General features: G+C 35.5%; 1 protein-coding gene and 1 pseudogene across 10 annotated transcripts in view; both read right to left on the bottom strand.

Moving 5' to 3' along the window:
- The window catches only part of CLASP2 (cytoplasmic linker associated protein 2), a 182,554-nt gene that overhangs the window by 15,021 nt on the left and 141,017 nt on the right, over window positions 1–26,516 (bottom strand). For all 10 annotated transcript variants that reach the window (XM_063113533.1, XM_063113537.1, XM_063113532.1 and 7 more), the window contains 6 exons: window positions 18,886–19,029; window positions 17,604–17,710; window positions 15,877–16,030; window positions 12,638–12,866; window positions 2,910–3,103; window positions 2,277–2,405 (listed from right to left, as the gene is read on the bottom strand). In XM_063113533.1, coding sequence (XP_062969603.1) covers window positions 2,277–2,405; window positions 2,910–3,103; window positions 12,638–12,866; window positions 15,877–16,030; window positions 17,604–17,710; window positions 18,886–19,029 — 957 coding nt within the window. The remainder of the gene's footprint in view (window positions 1–2,276; window positions 2,406–2,909; window positions 3,104–12,637; window positions 12,867–15,876; window positions 16,031–17,603; window positions 17,711–18,885; window positions 19,030–26,516) is intronic.
- On the bottom strand, window positions 22,827–26,336 carry LOC134390839 (negative elongation factor D-like; annotated as a pseudogene).

Consider the following 26,516-nt stretch of genomic DNA (forward strand, 5'->3'; position numbering starts at 1 on the left):
TAATATGATGTAATATTTCGGATTTGCTTTGAAAATCCTATAGAAAACAAACATAAAACGTGAGGGTACAGATAAAACAGACTGGCAAAATGTCAATAACCGTTTAAGTTACATGAGGGATAAATGGGGCTTTATTACACCATTCTCCCTTCTTCTGTGTTCTTTTACTATTGACAAAAGAAGTTTTTAAATCAAATTATGGCCTAGTTGTGCGGAGGTGTAGAGGCTCTGTTTACCTAGATGGTAATTTAATTAGAATCCCCTGCTTCAGCCAGGCTGAGGCCCTGCCTGCTCAATATTAGTATACTCAGCTCCAGGAGCACTTGTGCCCTTTGTATCATGTTAACATGAAATAAAAACCATCTCATTAATGTGTTATCAAAAGTTAACAAGCTATTCCCCTTTCTTTTCATAACAATTTTTTTCCTTCTGTACTGAACCTGGCGAGGGTAAAACACTGGTTTTGCAATGAAGTGAAGAAATGGTTGCCTATCTTTTTATTAAAATTTGTTATCTCTAAAGATGGTCTTATAAACATATAAAAACAATCGCTTTTGATGCTACTTTGGTAGTGTCTCACTTATGATCTAAATTGGTGAAAAGTACTTAGAAAGATACAGTGGAAAACACACTGGAAGCCAGAAGACCCAGGGCTAATTTCAGCTGAAAACACCTTAAGAGTGTCGATTTTACATTTTGTAAAAACACAGATGCTACAGAGCCCATCTGGGTCAGAAGGTGGATAATTAACTACAAATATTAGATATTGTTTTTTAAACCTACTGTGAGATGCTAGGGATGGGCCACTACTAAACACCAGCTGAATAAAAAACACAAAAAACCTATATAAAAATCCAGATAGATTTAAAAGTTATGATTCTCCTAGAAGATTCATAGACAAATCTTTTAAAAAAGTATATTATCTGCTGCCAGTATTGATCTGGCCATCACACCTTGGGCATGAGTGGTGACGATCAGCTTTGTATGCCATGAATATTCATAACCAATAAAAAAAAAGTGATTCCTGTTTGCAGTGAACCTGAGAACCAATCTATCCCACCTAATCATTAATGTGCACGTGAATTACTTGGAAATAGTGTTAAAAATCCAGAATCTGTATTTCTAATAAAGTATAGCTACTTGGAGCACATGATTTTAAAAACAGTAAATTATCCTGAGGGTTTCCATTTCTCCACATCATCACCAACACTTTGTCTTCCTTGTGGATGTAAAGTGGTAACTCACTGTGGTTTTAGCTGCATTTTCCTAATGACTAATGATGCTGAGCACATTTTCATGTGCTTATTGCTATTTATGTATCTTTGGAGAAATGCTTACTCAAATCCTTTTTGGACACTTAAAAAATTGGGTTGTCTTTTCATTGTTGAGTTGTAGAGTACTTTATGTGTTATGGATATTAGCCCTTTATCAGATGTGAGATCTGCAAAAATTTTCTCCCATTCTGTGAGTTGTCTTTTTACTTTCCTAAAAATGTCCTCTGAAGCACAAAAATCTTTAATTTTGGTTAAGTCCAATTTATCTTTTTATTTTTTTTGTTGGTTGCTCTGCTTTTAGCATTATATTAAGAAACCATAGGACTGGCTAGTTAGCTCAGCTGGTTACGGCATGGTGTTGATAACACCCAAGGTCAAGGGTTTGGATCCTGTTACTGGCCAGCCATGAAAAAACCGAAAAAATCCCCCCCAAACCCCCATAGTCTAAAGTCCAATGTAAAAGGTTTACACCTCTGCTTTCTTCTGAGAGTTTTGTAGTTTTAGCTCTTATGTTTAGCTTTGATTCATTTTATCTCATTGCCACTTTAACTTTCCTTTTTTGACTTGTCTTTTGTTTACGTCTTATTTCTACCAGATTCTTAATGATATTGCTCAGGTGCCTTCCTGCAGAATTACAGTCCTTTTTGAAATTTCCTTTTCTAATTATTTCTGAGATTATAACAAAAATCCTCATGGTTATCTAATCAATGTCATTGGTGAGGAGGGGGGATATCATGACTACACAGTAACAAAACAGTTTTACCCAACTCTTTAATGAAGGCTATCCTCATTACTTCATTAAATAAACTTGTAATGTATATATAGTTCCTATAGGCAATTTCCCCTTTAAAGATAACAATGATTTATCTTCATTAGTTATTTTAAAAAATCAAGTGTCCATCAAGGAAGTGATTAATAAGGGTACTTTTTATGCAATGTTTACATATTTCATGCAATAAAATAATGAGAATAAAATAATAATTTAACTGTCAGGCAACTTACCTCCTTGTGAGGATCTTTATGTGCTTCTAATGTTTTCATAACAGTCAGTTCTGCATAGTTTTTAAATCTTGCTGGTTGATGCCTTAGGATTTCTCTTAAAACCTTTAATGCCAAAGCCCTGATCGTAGGCTAAGAAGAAACATTTAAATGTTTGAAATATTTTTGATTGTAGACAATCTTTAACATTTTCAATTTCTATAACTTCAGGGTCTTAATACTGGGGGGAGGGAGTATTATAGACAATGTATTATGTATGTGATATATAACAAATTTTCAAAACTGTAGTTGAAAATTAATGACACTTCATATATTTGTAAGAAATAAGGAACTAACTACATTCTGACTATAAAAAGTTTTAGTTCTGAACTAATGTAAATATGCAAAACTAGTAACCTGCAATTTCCTATAAAAGTTCAGCCTGCAACCTTTAATTTTTTCTGTTGTCAATTGTTCAAAATCATTGAGCTACTTGGTCTAAAAGAAAAAAAGTCCTTTATAATGAAAATTTCATGAGGAGAAAAGCAGAGGAATAGACCCGTTTTCTCAATTTCTGAATCTATGTAGTACCTGATTAATAGGCAATCTAAAAGAGAGAGGAAGAAGAGGCTATTGTTTACATATTCTGCCAATTACCTCTTTATCCCCAAGGGTTTCAAGTAATAAAAGCAATATTGTTTTGAAGTGCTCATCCCAAACACTGAAAGATTCTTCCTGTGTCAGTTTCATGAGTTCATAGAGGGCGATTTTTCTTTCTTCTACACGTTCATTATGGTTAGAGAGCTCCTTCAACAACTCTGCAACCAGGTCAGAATGGTCTAGGGAAAGATCTGTTGAAGGGACATGACATTAATTCTATAACTTTATAGGTCAACTCTCACAAAGTATGAGGATGACAACTTTATAACGTTATGAAACAGACAAAATCAATGTTGACAGTAAAAAAAAAATGTCATTCCCCCAAAACCAATTTAAACTTTTTTGAATAAAAACCTACAAAAGAGAGAAGAGTATAATGAACCCCCATACGTCCATAACCTAGCTTGAACAATGATCAAGATTTTATCATTCTTACCTTATGTTTGTCCCTTTTCCCCTTTTTTCCTGAAGTATTTCTAGTGTGAAAGTTGGTTATAGAAATTGGGTCATTCTTGTCATACACAAATTGAATCAGTGTCAAGGGACCGGAAGGAAAAAGCATTTGGGGCACATAGCACCTGCTCCAAGAATTGTCTTCAAACCCAGCTGCTGAGCAGCCTGCTAGTTTTACAGCTAAGACCAGTTTTACCTAGTAGCTGCTGAACTGACTTGCCATGATCTAAGACTAATTTTACCTACTGCCGTCACTCACCAAAGACTGCCAACTTCAAAAACTTTGTTAGTGACAATGAGCTTTCTTTCAAAACAATACATAACATTTATCTCTCTAATAAAATTCCCAATCCTTTGTTTGTTCTTTGGACATACCAGAGACCATTCTGGTCTGTGTCTGGATCACAATCTGTTTTTCCTGTTTTTTTAGAGATTTGTCTCTCTATTTTTCACTTTAGCACTGGCAAATCCTCCTAACGTACTCCAGTATGCATTTCAATGATGTCATGCTAGGAGGCTCACAGTGTCTCGGTATTCCAGTTTTAGGGATGTTAATAATGATCACTGCATTTAAGTGGTGACAGCCTGATCCCACCATTGAATAGTTCCCCACCAATATTTTAATTAATAGTTTCACCCAATGACTGTTGCTGAATCAGTTATTTTATTAGGAATTAAAATGGTGATTATCTAATCATACCATTCTTTCCATGGACTAGAATTCTTCTGCAGACAGTAACTTTAACAACGAGAGCTATTTTGATTATCTGAAGTACAGTTTGACAGAAAAGGAAGAATAAACGCTTAATATATTTCCCTTTAAATTTCAGAGTCAAGAGTTGGGCCCAGTGGTTACCAAGGAGTTTTGACTTATTTTTGCTTTCTTTTCTAAAGTATAATTATGAACTCATGGATTTTATGTGTTAAAAGGACACAATGCTTATTTTTCAGAAACAGTCATCAGATAGTGCTTTGAATCATTTTTGTAGGAATAACAGTTAAATCTAAAAGTTCACATTAGAATATTACAAAATACCAGAGTTACTCCTAAATTCTTTTGATGATCAAATACATGATAAATTCAGGCCTTGAGGGACTTGGGCAGGCAGTGGCCTGAGCTTGCGCCACAGACTCATTTCCTTTCTAACTCCTTCTCTGGAATGAAACAACCACTGAGCATGCTGCAAACCAATATTACTGGTTTAACAAGAACTAGTGCACAGTATACATGCATGTCTATAAACCCCACAAAAATCACTCCTGGAAAGTTATGTTATCAGACTTATGTTAACAGATGTCAGAGAATCAACCTGATAGGGTGTATTTTATTTCAGCTGAATAAAGGGAATTCACAAGAAAGTGTTTATTAAAGGAAGCCAGTTCTTTTTTCCATGAAAATAGGCTTGTAATTGTTCTAGCAGATAATTAGAAATGCCTTCACATATAATGGTCTGGTCAGATGACTGACAGGAAAATAATCTCTGCCAGAGAAAGCAAAGAAATTATTTGTTACAAAACTAAGCTATTTACATCCTACAAACGATATAAATTCAAGGTAGTACATTTTTCCTCTTTTGACACAGAGGCACTGTGGTCAAGTGAAAAGAACACAGGCTTTGTAGTCTCACCAAACCTTTGCCTCTTACCCTCTGTGTGATTGGGGCATGTTCTTAATTATTGCTAAACCTCAGTTTTCTTACCAGTAAAATGGGAAAATAGCAACCACCTCCTAGGGTTATGGTGAGAACCTGGGACTGAAATACAGTAAACTCACTAATATTAATTTTCCTTGTGTCCTTCTGACAAATATTGGCACAATTACAACTCTGATGATATTATTGTTGTAGTGCTCAAAAAATACTAGATAGTCTTTCAAGTTGACAAACTTTGATATGGGTCTCCCTTGAATAACAGTATCATCCTCACAATAAGTAGCATTTTGGAATATTATAGTCCCCAGCCCAGTAAACTTCACAAATGTTATCATTAGATGTGGATATTTAGTGGGTTCTCTTGGACTTGTTAATTTTGATAAGTGTGTGTGTCTGTCTACAATGTATGCAAAAACATCTGGTTAAGAGACATATTTAATAGGTCTCAGAATTTTGAAACAATTTCCCTTTACAGAAATTCTGACTTGAACAGAATAATTATCTTCTGCCAAAAGTGGTATATTCTAAAAACAAAAAAAGGAGGAGAAATTTTGTATGGAGGGAGGAAATAAAAGAAAAATCAAAATGGCAATAGAGGACAATTAAAAAAGGATAATGTTAGCAATGTTCATAATAAAATAATGTCAAACAAGGTCTTCCCCATGTCAAAATGAAAAATAAAAATAGATGATAAATGAAAACAACTGCCACTTGAAGCTCAGAACAACTACTGTGTGGTTTAGCTAAAGGCTTATCCATCTTCATAGAGTGTTTACTTAGTATGAAATGGCTGCCTATGTTTCATAAATCCATCAAGCATTATGCTATGATAAAATAAGGTTCTTAAGCTCAAAAATACTCTCCCCATGTAGGTTTCAGTTGTATAGTTTCCAAAGATGTCTTCCTTTAACAAATGGAAAATATATAATCCTTAGTAAAGGAGAAGAGAATTAGATAAGGGGGTGATCTTGCTAAGCTGTCATAATTTTGGCTTTGTTATATATTAAGTCTCTTGACAGGAGAAGTTGGTAAAAACATAATTCCCCAATCTCATTAGTGATCAAAGAAAGACAAATGAAGATTTTTTTCATTCATCAAAATTACAAATGACCAAGTGTAGGGATACAGATTCCCAAGCAGAAGTCTAAGGAAGGTCTCCCCATATGAAAGTGTGAAAGTATATGCTTTTCTGGGTCCAACTAAGTAAGAAGGGTGTGTATACAGAGTGGCCATGGTCTTGAGAACCAGGGAAAGACTGAACAATGAGGAGAATAGAGAGACATGACGATTATATGCAAGGCATGATTCTGAACTGAATCCTTTAGCTATAAGCTATTATTGGGAAATTCTGGAAAGATGGTGGCATAGGAAGCACTGGGAATCTATCTCCTCACCTAACAATAATTGCACTGGCAGAATCTGTCTGATGTAACTATTTTGGAACTCTAGAGTCTATTGAAGGTTTGCAACTTCCAGGGAAAGGCTTGGATAGTAAAGTGCAGTTACTTTTGATCAATTTCGGCTCTTTTCAAAGGAGCAGTTACCCATCCCTGACTCCCAGCCCTTTGACAGGGAGTTGTGCATATGTTCCTGGAGCAGCTTACACACAGCTAGTGGGAGCTGGGGTGGGGGAAAAGGGCCTTGCCCTCCAAATATTGGGGATCTGTCTTCTGATCACTGCTACTTTTGATCACAGAGGCACAAAGGGGTGAGCAGCCACTGTTGTTGCACCTTCCCCCAATGGTGCACGCACTTCCCCCTCTGGCTGAAGTGACTTCCAAGGAATTTAAAGGGCTGGCACTCTTTTTCCCCTCTCTTCATTTTCCCTCTTTCCCTCTTTTTTGTGACCCAGACAATAAAGACTAAGACATTCAAAAATAACTGTATTTACAGGGAAAATTAAAAAGTGACTGTGCATGCCCAGGGAAAGTTGCAGGTTCCAAAAATATCTGAGAAGAACTTAAGATTACACCTCAGGCTGCACTGCACTTTCCAAGCCTTTCCCTGGAAGTTGCAAGCCTTCAATAGACTCTAGAGTTCCAAAATAGTTACATCAGACAGATTCTGCCAGTGCAATTATTGTCTAGGTGAGGAGATAGATTCCCAGTACCTTGGCACAGAGGCAGCCTATAAAAATTAAAAAACAAAAATAAAAAACCTAAAAACAATTAACAAAAATTACAAAAAAACCCCCCAAAACCCAAAACAAACTATGGGGTAGGAGGAGAATCTGATTTCCAGAGTTAAACTGTTGAATTCAAATGTCCATTTTTCAACAAAAAACCAAGGCATACAAAGAAACAGGAAAGTATGACCATTCAAGGAAAAAAATAATGAACAGTAACTGCTCCTGAAAAAGATCTGATGGCAGATCTATTAGACAAAGTCTTCAAAACAACTGTCTTACAAATACTCAAAAAAGTAAGGACGATATGGAGAAAGCCAAGAAAATGGTATGTGAACAAAATCGAAATATCAATAAAAAAGAAAACCTAAAAAGAAACCAAAAAAAAGAAATTCTGGAGCTGAAAAGTATAGTAACTAAAACTAAAAAAATTCAGAAATTGAAAAAATTTCCCAAATTTAGAGAACTTATTCATTCAAAAGGCAGATTTGAGAAGGCAAAAGAAAGAATCAATGAATTTGAAGATAGAGACAGTGGAAATTGAGTTTAAGAAACAGAAAGAAAAAAGATTCAAGAAAAGTGAATAGCACCTAAGAGACATGTGAAACACCATCAAGTAGACAAACCTACACATTGTGGGAGCATCAGAAGAGAAGAGAGAAAAACAAAGAGGCAGAGAGAACATTTGAAGAAATAATAGCTAAAACTTCCCAAATTTGAGAAAAGACATGAATAAAACATCCAAAAAGCTCAATAAACTCCAAGTAAGATGAACTCTAAGAGCCCCACACTAAGTTTCAAAAGATAAAGACAAAGAGAGAATCTTGCAAGCAGCAAGAGAGAAGTGACCCATCATCTACAAAGGATCCTCAATAAGATTATTAGCAGATTTCTCAGCAGAAAAGAAAGGCAGTGGGCTAACATATTCAAAGTGCTCAAAGAAAAAAACTGTCAAACAAGAATCCTATATCTGGCAAAACTGTCTTTCAAAAGCAAGGGAGAAATTGAAAGGACACTAGACAGTAACTCGAAGCCATACGAAGAAATAAAGATCTCAATAAAGGTAAATACATGGGCATTCATGAAAGCTAGTATTACTGTAATAACCGTTTGTAACTCCACTTTTTGTTTTCTAAATTAGTCTCTAATTTAAGAGACTAATATTGTAAAAGATTATTAGTTCATGCTTTTGGGCACAATTGTATAAAGATGTAATTCTGTGACATCAATAACTAAAATGGGCGGGGTTAAAGCTGGAAAAGCACAGTGTTTTTCTATGTTATTGAAGTTACACTGGTATAAATTCAAATTAGAGTGTTATAACTTTAAGATGTGAAATGTAATCTCCATGTTAACCATAAAATAATTATCTGTACAATATACACAAAAGGAAATAGAAAGAAATTTAAATATTTCATTACAAAAAATCAACTAAACACAGAAGAAGACAGTAATGCAGGAAAATGAGGGACAAACAAGCTATATAAGGCATATAGACAAATAGTAAAATGACAGAACAAAGTCCTTCCTTATTGATAATTACTTTAAATGTAAATAGACTAAACTCTCCAATCAAAAGGCAGAGATTAGCAGAATGGACAAAAACACATGATCCAATTATATGCTATCTACAAGAGGCTCCCTTTAGATCCAAGGACACACACTGGTTGAAAGTAAAAGGATGGAAAAAGATATTCCATGACAATACTAACCAAAAGAGAGCTGGGGTGCCTATATGAAAATCAAACAAAATAGACTTCAAATCAAAAAAGGATACAAGAGACAAACTGACAGAATAGAAGGGAAAAATAGACAGTTCTACAATAATAGTTGGACTCTCACTCTCAATAATGAGTAGAACAATCAGACACAATATGTAAGGAAATAGAGGACTGGAACAACACAATAAACCAACTAGATGTAACAGTCATACAGAACACTCTACCTAACAATAACAGCATACATATTCTTCTCAAGTACACATGGGACATTTTTCAGGACCATATGAGAGGTCTTTAATAAGTTTGTGGAAAGATTTGTATTATCTTTTAATTCCATTTTTCCATAAACGTTTGGAAGTACCCTGGTACATTAGGCCACAAATTAAGTCTCAATAGATTTAAAAAGATAGGTATCATACAAAGTATCTTCTCCCATCACAACATAATGAAGTCAGAAATCAATAAAGAAGTACCACTAAAAAATTCACAAATTTGTGGAAATTAAACAATAGTCTTAAACAATGGGTCAAAGAAGAAATCAAAAGGAAAACTAGAATATACTTAGAGACAATTAAAAGCAAAACACAACATAAAACTTATGGAACACAGGAAAGCAGTACTAACTGAGACATTTATAGTTATAAATACACTAAAAAATAAGAAAGATCTGAAATCAACAACTAATTTTACAACTTAAAGAACTAGAAAAAGAAGAACAAACTAACCCTAAAGCTAGCAGAATTAAAGAAATAATAAAGATTAGAGCAGAGATTGACAAGACAGAGAATTTTAAAAAAATAGAGAAAAATCAATGAAATAAGTTAGTTCTTTGAAAAGATCACCAAAACTGACAAAACCTTAGCTACTCAACATCACTAATCATCAGGGAAATACAAATCAAAACCACACTGAGATATCATTTCACACCATTTAGACTGGCTGTTATCAAAAAGATTGAGAATAATAAATGCTGACGAGGGTGTGGAGAAAAGCAAACTCTTCTACATTCTTGGTGGGACTGTAAATTAGTACAGCCATTATGGAAAACAGTATGGAGGTTTCTCAAACAACTACAGGTAGAACTACCTTACTGTCCAGCAATCCCAATACTGGGTATATATCCAAAGGAATGGAAAGCATCATGTCAAAGGGACACCTGCACTCCCATGTTCATTGCAGCTCTATTTATAATAGCCAAGATATGCAACCAACCTAAATGTCCACTGACAGATGACTGGATAAGGGAAATGTGGCATATGTACACAATGGAATACTATTCAGCCATAAAAAAGAATGAAATTGTGCCATTTGCAGTAACATGGATGGGCTTGGAGAAAACTATGTTAAGTGAAACAAGCCAGGCACAAAAAAAGAAATACTGGTAGAGCAATTGCTTCTTCTATCACTCTGGAGTGGGTTTTGAGGAGAAAAATGTCCTCTTCTTTTTCTGGTTTTCACTGGTGACTCTCCTGTGTCCATGCAGTTGAGTATCTAACAGGCTGCCTACATGGTGACAGTGGCTGTGGCTGTGAGCAACTTTTTCAGAAGCTGTGGCCACCTGCACAGAAGTGGTGTTTTTGGCATGCTCTCTTGCTTCCAGTCGGAGGGGGCTGTGGCCCTTGGCTCCTTGCCTAGGACCCCAGCGTGCACTCTTGCCTGCTTCTGGGCAGAGAAGGCTGTGGCTCACGGCTCCTTGTCTAGGACACCAGGTGTGCACTCTTGCCTGCTTCTGGGTGGAGGGGGCCGTGGCCCCTGGCTCCTTGCCCAGGACCCTGGGTGTTCTTTTTTACCTGCTTCCGGGACGTGGGGGCTGTCTGAATGTATTTAATATCAGTGAACTATACACTTAAAATGGTTAAGATAGTAAATTTTATGTTATGTGTATTTTAACACAATTAAAAAATTGGAAAAAAAGATATTATTGGGACAACTGGCAAAATTCTAATAAGGTTTAAGGATTAGGTTGTTATTACTACACTGATGTAAATTTCCTGATTTTGATGAGCATATTGTGGTTATATAGGAGAATGTCTTTTTTTGTAGAAAATAAATCCTAAAGTATTTGGGGTGACGGAGCAACTTACTCTCAAATGATTCAGGAAGAAAAGTTTGTTGTACTATATCTTCAACTTTTAAGCTTTTGATTATTTTAAAATAAAAAAAAATACACACATATACACTGTGCAGTTGAGGCAAGAAATGTCAGTGGACCCAATTTAGCCTGCCAGTTTGTGATGCACATGCATAGATAACTTTTAAATGATTAAAGTTGCTAAAACTAAATGTTAATGTACTAAGCTGTTGCTACTACATAGTGTTCAAAGGACACTTTCATGCTAAGTCCAATTTATTCATTCCTGTTACACTGCTGTCATGACTAAACCTCAGCAACACAGTCAACTACTTGTGACAGACTAAAACACATCAAAGTTCATAACTCTGGCAATTTTATAGATTCTTATGCGATTTAGTCTTAGTTTGGTAAGATGTTATAATATTGGCTTTGTGATATTTGTGGTATATTAAGACTCTTAACATGAGAAGTTGGTAAAAACATGATTCTTCAGCCTTAGTAGTAATCAAAGAAATTCAAATGAAGATATTTTTTCACTTGTCAAAATTACAAAAATTACAAAAAATTTCTAATATTTAATTTCTCAATTCCCTAATAATCACAGAAATGAACATTAGGATGACCTGTTTTGTATTCATCACAATCACAAAAATTAAAAATATTCAAATATTCTGTGTTGGTGAAGAAATCAGCAGTACTTAAACTGGCCAGGTGTTTTGAAATGTATCTGGGTAGTAACTCTCAAACTTTAATTCACATATCCCTTAATTGAGCAATTCCATCTCTAGAAATCTCTTAAGAGTGAATTAGTTGTACATGTGCATAAAGTTAATGGAGAAATATGTTCACTGACAGCAAGATTATGGGAATAAAGAAAAACCAGAAATTGCCTAAATGTAGAATCATTGGATAGTGTTGAGAGGGAAACTTTTAAGCTTATCAACATATATACATATATTACTGGAATCTTTGAAAAAAAAATAGATTATGTAATTTATAGAAGAAAAAATGTAATTCCTTATTATTAAAACCAACTAAACCACTTATAGAGCTTTGTATTTTACCATCGGTGTTCATACATCTTACCTGTATCTTCCTGCACACTGTGATCAGGAGGGCAGGTGGTACAATCACTACCATCCTCTTTCAGAGGTGATGACTGAGACTCAGAAAGGTCAACCATCATACCAGGCTATACAGTTTAGTAAGTGTTAAAGCTTAGACATAAGCCTATTTCACTTGACTCCAAATCCTAATGGTAGCTTTTCCTATATCCAGTTCTTGAATGCATCTTATTAACCAAAAAGTCTGTTTATGACTTCACGCTTAAAAAGCTATTACAAAGAATGGGTATTTCTCCAAAGGTTTTTGTCATTCTGGTATAAAAATAAGTGACTGAATGAACTGTCTAGAGATAAACTAAATTTATAAGCTAAGTTGGTTTCAGTTGTTGCTGGGAGGTAACTAAGGTTTTCTTGATTTGAGGATGATGCCAAGATGACTATATCCTGTTACTCATTCTGGGGAAGAAAACTACCAAACTACTAGAAATGAACTCCTAGAAGATGGCAGAAAACATTCCCATTCCAAAGATCCTTACTTTTTAGGGAGTTAAAATAAAGGAGCATATACATTTCTTTTGCTTCATTGATTACCAGTCCTCCAAAACACAGGTAGTAGCTGCATGATCCAGAACATACCATCAGGAAACTGGTCAGCATCATCATCAAACATGGCTTCCTTGAGAGCAGACTTGTTGAAGGGACTGATGGTATCTGAGTAGTTATATGGATTATAGTCTCGAGAGCGTGGAGAGGAGTGGGCAGGCATCGAATGGAGCATTGAAGCTTTATTATCAAGAGCTGTTTGGCTTGAATCAGTAGCATCACCTCCAGCTCTTGGGTCAGACATCCCAGGACCACCACATATCTATTCATGGGAAGGGGAAGGCACAGCAAATTAACTCATTCTCATATATCACTGTAACATGATAAAAAGATGTTTCCCTATTGCTTAAAAGGCAATTTAAGGAAGGTAACAATAACCAGCTGAAAAAAATTAAGAAATGACAATCAACATTATGAGTTAAAATTTTTATTCAAAATGTCAGAGGTTACAGTGAAGATGTAAAGAAATCACAGCTGTGTGGGCAAATAAGAACCATAAAGGAATGCTGCTTCTAATTATTACCATTCCCTTGCCAATGGCCTGACCAAACAATATATACAATGTGATTAACAATAGCTTATCCATGCTAGTTAAAGATACAAAAGAACTTTCATTAGTAACACAGAACTAAATACTGCCAGATTCCATTATTAAGGTAGCAAATTATACAATGATGGTATTTTAACAATGTATAAGAAAACCAAATTTAAAAAGGTCTGTTTTAAAAAAAGAGAAAGGCTTAAAAGGCCTGCATAACTTTTGGAAGGATGCCAGAGAAGTTTGGTACATTAACATACTTACCAAAATATCAATACTAATACTGACATGAATACTACTATCAAAATCATTACCACAAGTATCACCATCACTACCATCTACTGAGCACACTAGGTGCCAAGCCATTTGCTAGGCACTTTACAACTACTCTTCAAATATTTACTGTGCACCTTTTTTTTTTTCTTTTTTTTTTCTTATTTATTTATTTATTTATTATTTATTTATGTATATATTTATGTATGTATGTATGTATGTATGTATGTATGTATGTATGTATGTATGTATGTATGTCTTTTTCGTGACCGGCGCTCAGCCAGTGAGTGCACCATTCCTATATAGGATCCGAACCCGCGGTGGGAGCATCGCTGCGCTCCCAGCGCCGCACTCTCCCGAGTGCGCCACGGGCTCGGCCCTACTGTGCACCTTTTACATACCAGGCATTGTTCTTGGAACTATGAATAGATTAGTGGACAAAAGAGAAAACAATGTCTACCCTCATGGAGTTTACATTCTATTGAAGGGACAGAGACAAAAAACTTAATGAATAAGTATAGCACATGGTATGACAGAAGACGATTAATATATGGGGAAAAAGGAATAGATAGTGCTATATGAAAGGGATCAATGAGGACTGGGATGGGAGGTAGTCTGCAGGTTAAACAGGTTGAGCAGGGTTCACTGAGAAGACATTTGAGCAAAGACTTGAAGGAAGTGAGAGAATTAGCCATGGGGTTATCTGGAGGAAGATTGTTTCAGTCAGAGGGAACATCTAATACAAAGAACCTGTGGCAAAAGCATGTCCAGTAAGTTCAAAGAACAGCTAGGAGGCCAGTGTGTCAGGGGCAGAGTGCACAAAGAGGAACTAATAGGAGGTGAGCCCAGAGAGATAACAAGGAAAAAAGTCTGTTGTTCAGACTTTGGCTTTCACCCTGAGACAGGGACCTTTTTAGAGTTGTGAGTAGAAGAGTAAAAACAGACTGCATGAGGCCAAGGGCAGAACCAAGGAGGCCAATTAGATGCCACTTTAATAATCCAGGTGAAAGAACTGATGTTGATGATGGCTCAAACCAGAAAGGCAGTGGTGAACAGCAGTTGGATTCTGAATAAACTCTGAAGATGGAACAAACACATTTCCTGACAGACTGGGTATGGAGAATGAGCAAATGGCAGGACTCAAGGACAACTCTTTTGTCTAACATTTTTGGCTGAGCAACTACTGTTGCCATCAACTAAGAAAGGGAAGAACAGTTTTAGGGGAAAAGATCAGGAGTTCATATATGCAGCTAAATGGATAAATGTGGAGCTCAGTAGAGAGGTCTGGGCTAGATAGATGGAATCATATGATTTATTACACTCACAGCAACTTTTAAGATAGGCAATAAGATCCCTATTTTCCTAATGAAGACACTGAGGCTTAGAAATGACAACCTGACTAGCTAATAACTGCCAGGAACCAGGATTTGAACTCACTTCTATAAGAATCCACTACTTGAGTTCCCCACCCTGTATACCGCTGTTTCTGAAACAAAACAAAACTGAGTCTCAATTAAACAGTGATTCTTAGTAACCTGTTATTCCTATCACATGCTCTCTTTAGGGTGGGGAACCTCAAATATAAGTGGTAAGTTGGTTTTTGATAGCCAGTTTACTAGGCCCACCACAATCTAGCTCTGCCAGATGCGCATAGGTAGAAAAACAACAGTAGGAAAGAAGTCAGGAAAGCAGAGGAGCAAGCCCTTCAGAGATTGCGCTGAAGCAGTACAATGTTCTGCAATCTCTCAAACATTGAGAAACGAATTCCATTGGAAATGGTGAGATAGCTTGTTTTGAGAAATGTCTAAACTGTCAGAGAAAAGACAATGAAGCAGCAAAATAAAAAATAACTACTCTTTGTATAATGGTGGAAGCAACAAACTAAATAATAATATTCACATATGTCAAAAATATAGGTCATAACATTCCTAATTGGAGCCACACAACTAGTGATGCAAATCACTATCACTATTCTTAGGGGGAAAAAATCTAAACTTATTTTGTTTTACAAGACTCATGTATTCTGGTCCATGTTTCACTACTCCTTTCTTTCATAATGCTGCAACTACACTTGCTTTCTTCCCAGGTATACAAAGTTTTCTCTTCCATGTGTCTTTCTTTGCACTTGCTAATTCTTTCATGGAATTCTCTAGGTTTTGTGTGGCTTTATTTAGTTCTTAATGCAAATGTCACCTCTTCCTGAGAGAGGCCTTCCTTGACCACACAATCTAAAATAGATTCACTTTCCTCCAAGGCACATTCTAACCTAAAACTCTATAGAACTCATCTCTGTAGCTAACACCCAAAACAGTGCCTGGTATGTCTTAGATACTCAGTAAATACTCGTAGAGTGACTGACCCCTAGAAAATCATATTTGAAAATGACAAACATCAAAATACAAAGAAAAATACTCTGTGAAAAATAAAATAGTCTGCAATTTAAGAATATTCAAATACTTACTGAATCACCATCATCTTTTTTAGAATCCCTTTTCAATGGTTCGTTCATATCCTCTTGACTACGGAAGCTGAAATTCTGTATTGCTTCAGTAACACCTCTAAGAGAACTATAAATATCTTCAGAGTTCATATTTTCTGTGTCATAATCAAATGCACTATGAAAAAGACAACACTAATTTTTACTTACATGTAGTTATAAAATACAAACATATTTGAGGAGATTATGTAGGATATTTATAGACAGGATTAGAAAATGTTTATTTCCCAAAGCATGATTTGCAAAATAAAACATGACAGCCATAAATGGTTAAAGTACATGCCTCCTTTAATCTCACCACCAAGGAAAGTTTATAGTGATTCTAGAATGCACAGCCCTTAACAACTGGTTTGTTTTTCTACCTTCAAAGTTGTTTTGATTAACTAGGGGTCTGCAAATTATGGAAGGCTTGCTTGCAAGCTAAGAATGTTTTTTACATTTTTAAATGGTTAAAAGAAAATCAAAAGGCTATTTCATGACATGAAAATTGTATAAAATTCAAATTTCAGTGTCCATAAATAAAACTTTATTGGAACACAGCCATGCTTTATTTATTTAAATATTGTCTATGGCTGTTTTTGCACAACAGCAGAGTTAAGTAGTAGTCACAAAGATCACACGGCTTGAAAAGCCTGAAATATTTACCACTTGACCATTTACAGAAAGGTTGCTAATCCCTGTGATTAAATCACCATAATGGTACTACTTGAAAAAGAGATAAATTTACACAAATTTATAAGAAGGAAGAGAATTTTTAACACTGAACATAAATGTTGTTCGCATGCATTCTAGTCAAATTAAAAAATTCAACCAAGGCTGAAATTTAGTCACCAAAATTGTCACATATGCATAACATGGAAGAAATAGGCTAGAAGATATGTTTGCAATATATTTCTCTTTCTTAGACACTGATCCAGTATCCTATAATTTTAATGATAATCAGATGAAGCATGCTATGGTAGATGGCTAATAAAAATCAAGCTAATAGCTATACATATAAACTACTATGCAAACTATTTTTCGAAAGGCCAGAGAAAGGGAAAAATTATAAAATATCAGTCTATTAATGAGGCAAGAAATGCACTGAAATACAACCCATACTCGCACAGTGTGTGAAAATTATACGCATCTTATATTTTGTGTTAAAGATCAATCTCTCAGTCACATTTTTTCTCATAAGTAGACAATGTCATTATATAATCATTATATACTTAACCCTTCCCTATTTGTTCTTCTCTATTTTTATGTTTTGTTTGTAAGTTTAATTTTTTTTTCTACTTTAAGAGGTGGTTGGTCAAAATTAGATCTAAATATCCATCATTATAGTTGACCTTACCATTTATACTGAGTAGTATGATGTAACTGAAAGACACCATTTCTATTTACTGGATTTATATAGCATCTCTGAGGCACATAACTACGCTACATATTTAATGCAATAAACAGTAATTTATGAACGCTGTTTCTGTAGGTTTTCTTTTCACTTACAAAAAAATTTCATATCCTATATATGACTCTCACTTAAAGGGTTAGCTTTTGAATAAATTTAAAATTTTTTGAATTTGCTAAGTTCCTACTTTTCTAAGACCTTTCAAGTCAAGTAGAAATTGATTGGAATTATATTAATACCTGCTTTTCTAAGAACAGGAATTTGCGAATATGACCATGATGGAAAATTATCTTTTTATTACCTTGGAGATAAAGTATTCTGTGATGTATTGGTAGGAGAAGTAAGAGGACTGGACCAGTTGGCTGGTGATCGTGGTGTTGGTCTTGTCAAAGGACTCCCCATGGAACTCTGAGGGAGGGAGTCAAATACATATTAACATATAACAGGTAAGTTCAACTAAAAGGCTCTTAAGGAAGCCATACAATCATGAGGTTGAAACATATGAAAGAGCTATATTTATATGTCAATATTTTAAATGTTCATGTTCTTATGTCTGGTTTCTAGGGGGACTATTTCTCTCTATTCAGAAATCTATCTCTCTGGTCTTTTTCTGTTCTTCTTACCTGCTTCCTGCTCTCAAATATTATTAACATCCTTTCCCTCAAGAATTGAACAAGATCCTAAACTAATAATTTAAAATTAGCTTCCTGTTCTAAGTCAATTTCTTTCCGCCAACCATTACTAATGCTCAAATTTTATTCCTCCTTGAATTTGCTTTACAAATGATTTTCACAAAAACACCAAGGGAGTAAAATCTGGTCTTATTATTGATGTGTCTATCTGAAATGAAACAATCCCTTCTCCTTTTAAAAAGATAAGTGACACTGCTTCATAAGAAATTGTTCTCAGATTACTTTTAACCCTCAGATTTTACCTTAAGCCTGACAACAGCACATCTACATTCTCCTTTATCTGTTATCAAAGGCCTCTTTTTCCTTTTTAAAACTTTAGTTCAATTCTTTAAGCATATTATATAAATGATTTCATATCATTTATTTACATTTATATAGAGAGAGCGCGCACACGCACGCAATGTTTCATTTACTCAGAACTTACTTCCTTAAAATCCTGTATATCTGCGCACATATGGACCAACAAGCCTGTAATCATCAAATGTGAACACACATTTTTAAGCACTACCCTTCTGAACCTTATTTGTTAACCCCGGAATAAGATATCCCAGCTAGTCCTCAAATAAGGACTAGTTCATCTCAACAGCATGTCCTAATTCTAATGGTTTCCAAAGTTGTTGCCCTCATCTATGTTCTGCTCATATTTGGCTTTCCTTGTTTATATCCTGGCCACCATTCACAACCACCCTTATGTATACAAATTATAATATAATCATGACAGGCCTAGGGACTCTATTCTTTCCAAGACAATATTTAATTCTGCTCAGGAAATGCTGCCAAATGCAGATGCAAAAATTATATACTAGGATCGAGTTTACTTCATGTAAAAATGGCAATTACTGTTTAATCACCTATCACATTATACAATATAGCCAAGAAAATGAGAAATACCTGGGTTCCATTGCCAGTGTTTCGAAGGTGATTATGAAGTAGCTTGGTAGCACCATCCTGAAAAGTTTTTGGTAAAGCTCCTAATAACATTGTAAACTCTGGGGTATTGAGTTCAAATAAAGAAATCAGCACAGATTGTGCTGCCTAAAAAAAACAAAAGCACACAAGAAGCAGATGAATATATTTTGGTTAATGAAAGGATACCATTTTCTTCCCTGACATTTCTGTTCAATAAATAGCACAAGGGCTAGACCATCTTTTCCACAGAAAAGGAAGATGTTCTCATTCACTTTCAAACTTCTTTGTTGAAAGGATAAAAACATATTTGATCTACTATTTAGCTTTTGAAGGTAAGAAGGGAATACAAAAAGTGTAATAAATATGACCTAACGAATAATGACAAAAGTTAACCAGTTTCCAGGGTTACTCTGTCAATATATATTACTACTTCAGTTTTCCTAATCAATGATCACAAGGAGAAAGAATGGCTTTACAAAGACCATCCAGAGCAACTTAACAGCTTAATTTCCACTTTGTCAATATAGGACTCTTAAATCATCCAGCAATATCTAGTCTTCTCTCAAGCAGCTATTCTAAGAAGTCTACATTTTGAAGCTAAAATAATTCTGTTTTGTGGAAATGGGAACAAAATAAAGCTTACTCAGTTCAGTTAAAGAAACTTATGAATTTCTTTACTTCAATAGTAGTCAACTGTTATTACATGTCTGTGTAATAACCGTGAAATTTAGATTATATAGGAACTTAAATGAGAAGAGAAAGAAACTCAAATGGCTCATGATCACATGACTTTTATACAAATGTGCACACCTTGTTCTGGACCTTTTCTGACCCTACACTACAAAAACCCAAGTGTTCTATGTTTATGACATCTGAATATAGAACACTAGGGGAATAGTTAAATAATGTTATACTGGAACAATGAAAATACTATACAACCCAGTCTTGAAAGATAATATAGCTTGATTCATACAGAAATTGAGAGAGATCTATTACATACTGCTGAAGAAAAAAATAAAACAACAGCTATAACATGAGCTTATTCTGTTAAAAACAACAAAGTATACATCATATGGGTGTATACTCTACCATGTTAATAGCGCATTTTGAAAACAAAAAATAACAATCTTGCATCTTTTTTTGAACCACATCATTGAAAGGACCTCAAGTTAATTTGAGCATATGAACTAATGATTGTTAACATATACTTTACTCCATCTACAGTTTACTTTGGTTTAGAAATATAGCTTTATTTTCCCCCTACGGACAGATAGCCCAAGTTTTTCCAAACCATTTACCAATGAGTGCATCCTTTCCTCATGAGCTGAACTGACATCATGAACTAATCTCCTGTATAAACCTAAGTGTCTCTATACTCTCTTTTATGTTCCACTGACCTGTTTGTTTCTGTACTAATACCACATGATTTAAATTGCTATAGCTTTAGTATATTTTGATTATTCCTTCATTTCTGTTGGTTTTTAAATGTTCTAATGTCACGTGTTTTACTAGGCATATTTTATATTTATTTAAAAATAACTTTACAAGTCGTTAAATCAAGGTGATACATACATTGGATATTAAAATACCAAATAGTTTTGGAAAAGGTTTTATAATTCTCAATTCCCCTGTTCAACTCTCCAGAGAGTTCCCCTTTGTAATGCTTGTTTTTACCAATAGTTAGGCATTCATAGGCTTATACAATTATTTCTTGATTTAGCAGCTTGAGACATTTTCTAGTCATTTCCTACTATAACAGATGAGGACTTAGGTCTCTTTCAATATCAGCCCACCCATTCCACACTATTCTCCCTTCTACAGCACACCAACAGTCTACTTATCTCACATAAGCCAGCATAACCTTTAAAAACATCAGATTGTATCATTCCCTTACTTAAAAAGGTGGCAGTAGTTCCTATAATCATAACAGTATTATTGTTCTTGGAATATCCCAAAATTTTAATTTAGATGCAATCCAATTTATCTATTTTTCCTTTTGTTGCTTATGCTTTGGTAACTTATCTGAGAATCCATTGCCAAATCCAAGGTCACAAGGATTTATCCCTATATTTTCTTCTGCAAGTTTTATAGGTGTAGATCTTACATTTTAGTTCTTTGACCCATTCTGAGTTAATTTTTGGATACAGGCTGAGGTGAGGGTTTAACTTTATTCTTTTGCATGTGACTATTCAGTTGTCCCCATACAATTTGTTAAAAATTTGACTATTATTTCCCCATTGAATGGTCTTGGCACCTTTGTCAAAAATCAGTTGGCCATAGACACATAGATTTATATCTGAACTCTCAATTCTTTCCCACTGGTCTGTATGTCTATCCTTATATCAGTACTACACTGTCTTGATTACTGCTGCTTCATAAGTTTTGCAATCAGGGAATGTAAAGTCCTTCTACTTTTCTCTTGTTCAGGGTTGTTTTGGCTGTTGTGGGTCTCTTGCAATTCCATATGAATTTTTGAACTAGCTGTCAATTTCTATAAAGCCAGCTGGAATTTTAATAGGAATTACATTGAATCTGTAAATCAATTTGGGTAGTATTGCCATCTTAACATATTAAGTCTTCAGATCCATGAACATGGGATGTTTTCCCACTTATTTAAATCTTCTTGGCTGGCCAGTTAGCTCAGTTGGTTACAGCATGGTGTTATTACCCCAAAGTCAAGGGTTTGGGTCTCCATACTGGACAGCCACCAAAAAAAAAAAAAAAAAAAAAAAATTCTTTCAAAATGTTTTATAGTTCCAGAATAAATGTTTTACATTTCCTTTGAGAACTTTATTCCTAAATATTTAATTCTTTTTGATGCTATTATAAACAGAATTGTTTTCTTAATTTCATTTTTGGATTTTTCATAAGTGTTTAGAAATACAATTGATCTTTGTATAATGATTTTGTATCCTGCAACCTTGCTGACTTGTTTATTAGTTCTAATAGTCTTTTAGTGAATTCCATAGTATTTTCTACACATAATATCGTGTCATCTTCAAACAAATAGTTTTAATTTTTCCTTTATAATCTGGATGCCTGTATTTATTTATTTTGCCTAAGTGCCCTGGTTAGCACCCCCAGACAATATTGAATAGTAGTGGCGAGAGCAGAAATTTGTGTTTTGTTCCTGATCTTAAGGAGAAAGCATCCAGTCTTTTGGTTTTAAGTATGGGTGAACTGTGGATTCTTGTAGGTGTCCTCCATTAGCATGAGGACATTCCCTTCCATTGCTAGTTTGTTGAGTCTTTTATCATGATAGGTTGTTAGATTTTGCTAAATATCTTCTCTGTCTGTTGAGATGGTCATGTGGTCATTATTTTTCACTACTGAGATGGTATATTATAGATTAATTGATTTTTGGATGCTAATCCAACCTTGCATTCACAGGATAAATCCTACTTGTTCGTGGTTTATAATTCCTTTTTATATGTTGCCAAATATGGTTTGCCAGTATTTTGTTGAGGTGTTATTCATAAGAGATACTGGTCTGTAGGGTTTTTTTGTGTGTGATGTCTCTGTGTGGTTTTGTTATCAGGATAAAACTGCTATCATAGAATGAACTGGAAAGTGTTCCTTCCTCTTCTATGTTTTGGAAGAGCACGTGAAGAACTGGTATTAATGTTTGGTAGAATTTACCAGTGAAGCTGTCTGAGCCTGAGCCTGGACTTCCATCTCTCTTCTCCCCCTCGCCCCCGTAACCTTGAAAGTAGTTCATTGAAGTGTCTCAGTTTCCGAATTCCCACCACCCCTGGGGCTGACAGTTGAATTCATCCTGAGAAGTAACATGAACGTAGTTCTTACATTGTGAGTAATAAATACGGTAAACAAGATTTAGGGGCAGTACTGGATTTATAACAAAGAGAAGGGACATAATAACAGTTTTCCACTTATACTGCTAACATTTTCCTTTTTAAAAAAAGTTATCTGCCTCCTCTCAGTAGAGTCCATTTCCAAGATGCTGGCTGAGTACCTCCTTGAAAGGGTTTCTCCACAACTGGTCTTCTGGAATGTTTTGCTTCAGCTCTGGAAGATGCTCTAAACCAGTTCACCATGATGAAGTTAGATTTGCAGTGAGCTATAAATTCCATCACAGGGTCATGTTCACCTTCTGCTTTAATGGGGAAGAAAAGGTGCACCAAGTCAGAGGTATACAGAGGAACAATGACATCCAGTACCTCAGTGACAAAATTGCAAATGAGTGAAATGTCAGTGTCCAGCTTCCCTAGACACTGTCAGATGTAACTGACAACAGGAAGTACATAACCTCAATACAGCAGGTGAACCATCCTGTCCAGCAGGGTATTCTTCAGCTCAAGCTGCTCCATTATGTCCAGCTGGGAGTGCTCAATCTCAAAAAGCTTAACAGCAGCTATAAGCCCTCAGAATGCAGGAGCTGATCTCATCCAGCAATGCCAGGTAAACTGGTGTATGGTCAATCTGTAGTTGAAAGTACCTTGGTTCTGACATGGTCCAATCCATCCTTTTCAGCATAGCCATTGCTATCAATGGAAACCTAATACAATGATAAAGTGTACTCAGCTCTGCCACTAGTTCACAGGCTCCTTTGTTCTCATTGCAACACAAACTGTGAACAGTTTCAATAGCTTTTGATGTTGATTTCAGCTCATCTTTGTTGATGTTCATTTGCTTTTTCTTTTTCCGGGTCTCAACCACGCTTGTTGTATAAGCCAGGATGTGGCTGCATTTAGTCCCTGGTTTAAAGAGTGAGTGCATGAAAAGATTCAGGAAGGATGGCACCTGGATGAGTTGAACAGGAGGAGGGTCCATGCTGGAGAACATCTTGAATAGGACGATGATGTCAGCAGTATTTAGGGTTCCTGCGGACAGCATGGCCCCAAGGGCCTAGCAGGCCTTGGGGTAGGAGGCAGATGTGCCAAAGGCTAGTGTGATCTGACTGGCATCATGGCCTCTTGATAGAAAAACTACATACTCTGTCATTAACGAGGTGGCTTTTTTCTCTTTTTTCTTTCTCTTTGTCTTTTATTTACATTTAAGGCTTTAAATTGTTGGGATTTCCTTGTCTTTCCATATTTCTATCACTCACTGGTATACTGACTAACTGACCCATGAAAACAACATTTAGAATAAGCTGGGAGAGAACGATTCAAATACAGCTTGCCGACTCTATAAAAGGAATCAAACATTTTAAATACCTTATTAAGACCATATTAGTAGCAGAAAATAAAGCTAGTAAGAGCTAAGTTTGTTCTGTAAGATATAGATTACAATATAACAATTAGGTTACTGAATAACTATTTCAGAACTATGGTATTTGCTATTGATGAACCTTAATATATGAAAATACAGGTCCATAAATCCAGTGAACTGAATAATCATACAATTACAAACCAGTCATCAAAGCAACACTTTAGAAAGCAAGCTCAACACCTTAGAAAAAGCTCTACCCTGACTTTTCTAGCTCTATTGGATAAAGTGAAGTTTACCCATATGTCAAAATAGAAGGAGCTAGAAGTGTTGGTTGTGGAACTAGGGCCACAGGAGGGGTTTATATGGCAATTAGAACAATGGCCTAACACTTCTCCTGGGCAAAGTGCTGCACTTCCTGAGCGATCCTATGCACAGTAGAGCTCCCTTGTTCTTCTTGGACCAGCATGGACATCATGGCCTGGGCAAGCAGGTATGTGTGCTCCTCATGGCAGACCATCTTGGCAAACTCAGGGAGATATTTTTCCAGGTTTTCTTTTCCTCCATCTAAAATTGCAGCTAGAGAGGTATGAATATTCTAGAGAACACTTCCAGCTAGGGGCACGCTGTGGATACACTGATTATCTACCCTTGGAATTCTGTGTAAGAAATCAGCTTCACAGTAAAGTTAAACATCAAACAGTCTGAATGGGCTTCAACCAGTTTGTAAAAAAGATCTCACCATGTGGTATGTGCAATCATTTGTTCTAGCCCAGTTGCGGTCTCTCCTTCAGTGAAAATAGATCTGCTTTGCCGGGGCCAAAACGTTTGATCATTCAACTCTTCAGGTGATTTTCCATAGCTTCCTGAACCTGCACTGTCCCAACACCTGTCTGAATGAGCCACTTGGCCAGCAGGTTCACAGTGTGGGCCGTGGCAGTGTAGTTCTCAGATAAGAGCTGGGTAACATTCTCGGGAGACCATTCTGCCTGAAAATACCTCTTCAGAATGTTAAAGATGGAGGGTTCCAGGATACAATCCCAGGTAGAACATTTATGCAGGCATTCTTGCTGGACTTCTACATCATCCTATCCTCCAGAATCATCCTCTTGAGTTTCACAGGCTGGAAAGTCCAAAGTCCAAAGTCCAGGGAACACATTGGGTGAGGGCCTTGTTCTCAGTGGTGACTCTACAATAATGCAGTATATCACATAGCAAATGGCTGAGCAAGAGACAGTTTTTCTTTGTGAACAGTTTTTGATTATTAAGTCAATTTTACTTGTTATAGTTCTATTCACCTTGTCTATTTCTTCTTGAGTCAGTTTTGGTAGTTTTTTTTTGGTGGCTGGGCAGCTGGTATTGGGATCCAAACCCTTGACCTTGGTGTTATCAGCACCACACTCTACGGAATGACCTAACTAGCCAATGTATTTTCTAATTTCTCTTTTGATTCCTTCTTTGACCCACTGGTTATGTAGGAGTGAATTGTTTACTTTTTATATGTTTGTGAGTTTCCCAAATTTCTTCCTGTTATTGATTTGTAATTTAATTCCACTGTGGTCAGTGAACATACTTTGTTTTTAAACTATTAAGGTTTGTTTCATGCCCTGGCATGCAGAATGTTCCACATATGCTTAAGAATATATATTCTGCTGCTGGGTACAGTGTTCATCATTGTAAATAAAGACCACAAAATTTATATTCTGTATACTCTTTTGCAGCAAACATTGAAGGAAATGATTTATCAAAGAAGAGAGTAAATAGAAGTAGATATAAAATGCAAGAAATGAGTAAGTCGGGTGAATAGAAAGATGTTGAAGAGAAGTTCCATGAAGATACCTGTGCAGCAGGCTTAGAGAAAAATGTATCTGAACAGGAGAAGAAAACAGAGAGTCTAGGAAGGAGCTCTCCAGAAAATAAATAAACTATGTTTTTGGGCATATGGAAAATATCAGCCATAGGCATTTGGCAGAGATGTTGAAAATATTAACAGATACTTTAAAAACACTTTTTAAAAAATCCAGGCAAGTGAAACACAAGGCAAATTATTAACTCTAGGGCAAATGATGTTTCTGTGAGGAAGAAGGCAGTTAGCAAACCAATTGGTATAGGAGTGAATGCCTGCACAGTAAAATGTAAATCTTTTCTACTAATTGCCAATAATTGATTCATAAGTATTTTGAAGATTATGGGAAAATATAAAGGAAAGGATGCTGGAAGGATATAAGAAAGCTAAATTCACACTTACCAAGATTGACAGACATACATAATGCTTATGTTTATTAATATATCAATAATGCCTAAAATCGATAAATCAAGAAACAGTATAAGGTCTTATTTGAAATACATAGGTAAATGCAAGGGGAACAATTTGGGATATTTTGAATGGTTACAAAATTAAAGGTTAGGAGAACGTGGCAAGGACAGCTATTTTTTATTTTATG

This window comes from Cynocephalus volans, chromosome 11 (assembly GCF_027409185.1).
Source record: "Cynocephalus volans isolate mCynVol1 chromosome 11, mCynVol1.pri, whole genome shotgun sequence".
NCBI classification, from domain to species: Eukaryota; Metazoa; Chordata; class Mammalia; order Dermoptera; family Cynocephalidae; genus Cynocephalus; species Cynocephalus volans.